At 41.0% G+C, this 6,712-nt stretch overlaps 1 protein-coding gene across 2 annotated transcripts in view; it reads left to right on the plus strand.

Annotated features, from left to right (window-relative positions):
* Nucleotides 1-5,064, plus strand: part of AGGF1 (angiogenic factor with G-patch and FHA domains 1) — a 29,422-nt gene extending 24,358 nt beyond the window's left edge. The window contains exons 10-14 of one of the 2 annotated variants that reach the window (XM_073680162.1): nucleotides 1,964-2,129; nucleotides 2,574-2,656; nucleotides 3,682-3,809; nucleotides 3,982-4,081; nucleotides 4,655-5,064. In XM_073680162.1, coding sequence (XP_073536263.1) covers nucleotides 1,964-2,129; nucleotides 2,574-2,656; nucleotides 3,682-3,809; nucleotides 3,982-4,081; nucleotides 4,655-4,849 — 672 coding nt within the window. In that variant the 3' untranslated portion in view covers nucleotides 4,850-5,064. The remainder of the gene's footprint in view (nucleotides 1-1,963; nucleotides 2,130-2,573; nucleotides 2,657-3,681; nucleotides 3,810-3,981; nucleotides 4,082-4,654) is intronic. The other variant, XM_073680161.1, reaches the window with a different exon arrangement.
* Nucleotides 5,065-6,712: the final 1,648 nt, after the last annotated feature.

The raw sequence follows: 6,712 nt of genomic DNA on the forward strand, positions 1-6,712 counted from the left end.
CAGTTGTTCATCAAAGCATCTTTACATACATATTGGCTAAAAAGGATGGTGGTCTTTGGCAGAGTTAAAGAGAAATGGAACCCTACAGTCATGGCCAAAAGTTTTGAGAATGACACCAAAATTATATTTTCACATGATCTGCTGGCCTCTGGTTTTTATTAGTGTTTGTCTGTTGTTTATATCACATACAGAAATATAATTGCAATCATATTATGAGTACCAATAGGTTATATTGACAGTTAGAATGAGTTAATGCAGCAAGTCAATATTTGCAGTGTTGCCCCTTCTTCTTCAAGACCTCTGTAATTCTCCCTGGCATGCTCTCAATCAACTTTTGGACCTAATCCTGACTGATAGCAGTCCATTCTTGCATAATCAATGCTTGCATTTTGCCAGAATTTGTTGGTTTTTGTTTGTCCACCGCCTATTGATGATTGACCACAAGTTCTCAATGGGATTAAGATCTGGGGAGTTTCCAGGCCATGGACCCAAAATCTCTATGTTTTGTTCCATGAGCCATTTGGTTATCACCTTTGCTTTATGGCAAGGTGCTCCATCATGCTGGAAAAGGCATTGTTGGGGGCCAAACTGCTCTTGGACGGTTGGGAGAAGTTGCTCTTGGAGGACATTCTGGTACCATTCTTTATTCATGGCTGTGTTTTTAGGCAAGACTGTGAGTGAGCTGATTCCCTTGGCTGAGAAGCAACCCCATACATGAATGGTTTCAGGATGCTTTACAGTTGGCATGAGACAAGACTGGTGGTAGCGCTCACCTCTTCTTCTCCGAATAACCTGTTTTCCAGATGTCCCAAACAATCGAAAAGGGGATTCATCAGAGAAAATGACTTTGCCCCAGTCCTCAGCAGTCCACTCCCTGTACCTTTTGCAGAATATCAGTCGGTCCCCGATGTTTTTTCTGGAGAGAAGTGGCTTCTTTGCTGCCCTCCTTGAAACCAGCCCTTGCTCAAAGAGTCTCCGCCTCACAGTGCGTGCAGAAGCACTCACACCAGCCTGCTGCCATTCCTGAGCAAGCTCGGCACTGCTGGTAGTCCGATCCCGCAGCTGAAACAGTTTTAAGATACAGTCCTGGCGCTTGCTGGTCTTTCTTGGGCGCCCTGGAGCCTTTTTGACAACAATGGAAGCTCTCTCCTTGAAGTTCTTGATGATGCGATAGATTGTTGACTGAGGTGCAATCTTTGTAGCTGCGATACTCTTCCCTGTTAGGCCATTTTTGTGCAGTGCAATGATGGCTGCACGTGTTTCTTTAGAGATAACCATGGTTAACTGAAGAGAAACAATGATACCAAGAACCAGCCTCCTTTTAAAGTGTCCAGTGATGTCATTCTTACTTAATCATGACTGATCGCCAGCCCTGTCCTCATCAACACCCACACCTGTGTTAATGGATCAATCACTAAAACGATGTTAGCTGCTCCTTTTAAGGCAGGACTGCAATGATGTTGAAATGTGTTTTGGGGGTTAAAGTTCATTTTCTGGGCAAATATTGACTTTGCAAGTACAGCAATTGCTGTTAAGCTGATCACTCTTTGACATTCAGGAGTATATGCAAATTGCCATCACAAAAAATGAAGCAGTAAACTTAGTAATTTTTCCAATTTGTCTCATTCTCAATACTTTTGGCCATGACTGTACAGCTTCAGCGCCTTGTATCATGATTTCTGACCTATGGCCACTAAAGGTCCATCATTGTCAGGTTTGGAGGGACTGCCTGTAATCCCCTGGTCTGAATTACAGAAAAAGTGGTAATAGTTGATGCAACCCAATCACTCACCATATACATCGTGCTAATTCTGGACAATGCTCAGTGCTCACAGATTAGCAGACTTCTTAACGTTAAGGGTGTATCTGTTCCTAATAATGACGGTAAATATCCTAATAGACAACTGACATTACACTTATCTATTTTCTATCATAAATGCTTTGCCCCTATTCTATAATTCAGCCTAAAGTCATCTGTGAGCCCGTTATGATACATCACGGTGACGAGGTCAAGTTTGGAGAGACTGTGCTTTCATTTCATGTGCACCCTGGTAGCGAAACATGTGATGGCTGTGAACCTGGACAAGTCCGAGCACATCTGCGACTAAACCAGAAGGAGGAATACTCTGGTAAGGCTCGGTGTACACTGCATTTGTGCCCATTGTTTGGTGCGTAAGCTTAGGATGCATGTGCTTCACAGTGGCCACAGTCCACCGGAGGGACGGGATGCATTGTTAAAAAAAAAAAAAACTGCTTTCCATATTGTATATATATTTTTTCCCCAGTGTCCTTCTGTATATCAAAGCAAAGTCTGCAGCGCTTTCATACAGAGTAAAGGCAGACACTTACTGCCCAAAGGAACATGTGCTTCGCCTTTGGTGAAAGTGGAGATATAGGAATACAGCAAACGTTGCGAAAAACTTCCAATGTATACTGTAGTCTATGTGCACAGATGAAGTGTCTACTTGGCCTAACTTGTAGCTTATTTTACTTGTATTGGTCTATGGCTACAAAACAATAGCTGCGTGTTATGTATAAAGGTGAAATGGTGATCACTGTTTATTCTTTATCAGCTGGACCCGTCCTAAGCAAAGCGGAAAAAGAAAAACTACGACGGAAGGGGCTTAAGCAAATCCGGGACAAATATGGCTTACAGGTAATAGGACGGACATTTATAACCTCAAAAGAAAAATATACTGTACTTGTCCCTTTACCAGTGACTGACTGTTCTTGACTGCATGAATAAGCTGTGATGTACACCTGAATCTTACAAGTAAAACAGGTTATTTTGCCTTACAGGAACGCTCCAGAAAAATACTGTGCTCCACTTTCCACAAGCCATAACATACTGGAGTGCTCCTTTAAAGCACTAAGGTTGTAATAGGGCACCCATAGAGGTGCATAAAAGTGTAAATTAGGTACGGGGAGTAAATATGCAAATTGCCTCTTCAGACCAGAAGAGGACTAGACCTCTAGTGCCACCTATTGGAAGCAGCAATCCTAAAAGTCACTATCGACCCTTTTAACGAGCCTTGTCATATGAATTAGGATAAAAGCCAGGAGGATAATTTCCCAGAAGAATATGCATGGCATATAAGTCTCCACACTCTGACATGCCAGGCCTGGCTTGTCACTCTCCACAAGGAAAAATTTTACCTCTTAGATCCTAGGACCAGGGAGTGAAGAAGGTGATGTCACATTTTTTGGTTTATTAAAACGCTACTGACAAAGAGAGATGGCAAAACTAGTGGTTCAGAGTAATATTGTGAAAGACCATATTGTCTATGCGTCTGGTTAAGATGACCTGATTTCATGAGTTATACCTCTTTGTTAGTAGAGTTTTAATATACCTATAAAAGTTATTTTTTAATTAAGTCGCATCATGTTACTTTATTTCCTATCCCTAATTTAATTGCTCCTAGTGGTGTGCACTTGATGCGATTTTAATAATTAGACTGCCCAGTGAGCACCGTATACATTTAGTGCATAAGTATAATAAAATCATACAATTTTGTCCAGTAAATGTATCCACTGTTCACCGAAAATGGCCATAGAGACACCAAAGCAGACGCTTCAGCTTCCCAAAAAGACGTGTGCACATACCCTTAGGATGCATTCAGATGGTAAGGTTAAAAACTACATCTAAGAGATCGATGAATATTGTATTTCATCACTTTTTAGACTGTTGAATATGAAGACAATAAAGTGTTGAAAAACTCAAAATACAAAGACCGAGCCGGAAGACGCCGGAAAGTGGTGGGGAGTGAAGGCACGTTCCAGAGAGATGACGCCCCAGCATCAGTACATGTGTATGTTTGGGGGGAGGAGGGGGGGGGATCATGAATTTTATTACTTTTTTATATATGTCATTATTAAAAATCCACACTAAAACCAACCAAGAAACTTTTATATATAGCGTGACTGGACTTTTCTCACGTATTTGTCATTGAGCCAGTTTTAATGGTAGTTTCATTCTTGCAGAGAAATTAATGACAGCAACAAAGGAAGACAGATGCTAGAGAAGATGGGATGGAAAAAAGGAGAAGGGCTCGGCAAATCCGGCGATGGAATGAAAAACCCGGTAAGTTATTGAGAATGCTTTTAACATTTTGTGTGTTTCAACACACAATACAGAAACACTGTAGAGTGGTTGTCCCATAGATGCTGGGCTTCATGAGAGGAATACAAAGGCCTCCAACGGCCATGACAACTCACCCGTGTCTAACCACTTTTTAGTGCAGCATCTAAGGGGTTAAGCTGAAGTGCTCAGAGCTGGGTCCAATCCCTACAGTTAGAGGCAGGAGCCAGCTGTATAACGCAGCTGGCACTGGCCATGTACTCCATATATTGTAAGATGGGAAAAGGTTGACTTACTACATGTTCTTTTTGGTGCTAATTCTGTATCAAAAATCTGTGGAAATTTACAGTACGATAGATGTGATTGAGGTATTTAACACTCTTTCCATATTATGCAGATCTGCAGCATGTCTGTTCTGCTGAGGATTTATCACAGATTTTACACGTTGCAACGTATTGGGTGCAAATTGTGGCAAATAATCATGTAGATTGATTCCAAATTTTTCTTTGACATTGACAACAGAAAAGTCAGCAGCATGTGCACCCAGCTTAATAAACACTTTTGTTTTATCACCAGATCCACCTCCAGCTGCATAAGAAGCAGGCGGGCCTGGGGGCTCATAACGCCTCTTCTGTTGAAGATATTCAGAGCTCTACCCGGAATCAGAAGAACTGGGAGAAAGCACGAGAGAGATACGCCGAAAATTTTCAGGAGTCCAATAAGAACGATGCAAAAAAAGCAACTTCTTGGGTCAAGAGCACAGTACAGTGATGGGAACTGACTGTAAATAAATCTGGGGGGTTTATTTTATATATTAAAAATAAAAAAAAAATTGTGACACGACTCTTTAGATACTTGTACCGGAGTCCAGGTTCTCCCTTGAAATGTTTCTTCAGATTTTCATTGCAGTTTTAGGCAGATAAACTGCAATGGAAAGCTTTAACCACTTCGCACCAGAGCCTGTTTTTGCCTTCGTGACCGGGCCAATCTTTTCAATTCTGACCACTGTCACTTTATGAAGTAATTACTCTGGAACGCTTCAACGGATCCCCCTGATTCTGAGATTGTTTTTTTCGTGACATATTGTACTTCATGATAGTGGTAAAATTTATTCGATATCACTTGCGTTTATTTGTGAAAAAAACGGAAATTTGGCGAAAATTTTGCAATTTTCAAACTTTGAATTTTCATGCCCTTAAATCAGAGAGATATGTCACACAAAATAGTTAATAAACAACATTTCCCACATGTCTACTTTATATCAGCACAATTTTGGAACCAAAATTTTTTTTTTGTTAGGGAGCTATAAGTGTTAAATGTTGACCAGCGATTTCTCATTTTTCCAACAAAATTTACAAAAACATTTTTTTAGGGACCACATCACATTTGAAGTCACTTTGAGGGGCCTTTATGACAGAAAATACCCAAAAGTGACACCATTCTAAAAACTGCACCCCTCAAGGTGCTCAAAACCACATTCAAGAACTTTATTAACCCTTCAGGTGCTTCACAGGAATTTTTGGAATGTGGAAGAAAAAAATGAACATTTAACTTTTTTTCACAAAAATGTTACTTTAGACCCAATTTTTTTTTATTTTCACAGGGGTAACAGGAAAAAATGGACCCCAAATTTTTTTGTGCAATTTCTATTGAGCGCGCTGATACCCCATATGTGGAGGCAAACCACTGTTTGGGCGCACGGCAGGGTTCGGAAGGGAAGGAGCGCCATTACACTTTTTGAATGTAAAATTTGTCTGAATAATTAGCAGACGCCATGTTGCGTTTGGAGAGCTCCTGATGTTCCTTAACAGTGGAAACCCCCCATAAGTGACACCATTTTGGAAACTAGACCCCTTAGGGAACTTATCTAGATGCGTGGTGAGCACCTTCAACCCCAAGGTGCTTCACAGAAGTTTATAATATTGAGCTGTAAAAATAAAATTTTCACATTTTTCCCACAAAAACGTTTTTCATCCCTTAATTTTGTATTATCATAAGGGTAATAGGAAAAATTGCACCATGAAATTTGTTGTGCAATGTCTCCTGAACATGCTGATACCCCATATGTGGAGGCAAACCACTGTTTGGGCGCACTGCAGGGTTCGGAAGGGAAGGAGCGCCATTTGACTTTTTGAATGTAAAATTTGCTTGAATAATTAGTGGACGCCATGTTGCATTTGGGGAGCCCCTGATGTGCCTAAACAGTGGAAACCCCCCACAAGTGACACCATTTTGGAAACTAGACCCCTTAGGGAACTTATCTAGATGTGTGGTGAGCACCTTGCACCCCCAGCCGCTTCACAGAAGTTTATAATATTGAGCCGTAAAAATAAAATATTCACATTTTTTCCACAAAAAAATGTTTTTCATTCCCTAATTTTGCATTATCATAAGGGTAACAGGATAAATTGCACCATGAAATTTGTTGTGCAATTTCTCCTGAGTACGCCGATGCCCCATATGTGGGGGAAAACCACTGCTTTGGTGTACGGCAGGGTTCGGAAGAGAAAGGAGCGCTATGTTGGCTGGGATAGGTGGCAGACACCATGTCACATTTGAAGAGTCGCTGACATGCCGAAACAGCAGAAACCCCCACAAGTGACCCCATTTTGTAAACTACACCTCTCAAGGAAT

The sequence above is a fragment of the Phyllobates terribilis genome, unplaced genomic scaffold, assembly GCF_046119375.1.
Source record: "Phyllobates terribilis strain yellow unplaced genomic scaffold, ASM4611937v1 Scaffold_1__5_contigs__length_1240528914, whole genome shotgun sequence".
NCBI lineage: Eukaryota > Metazoa > Chordata > Amphibia > Anura > Dendrobatidae > Phyllobates > Phyllobates terribilis.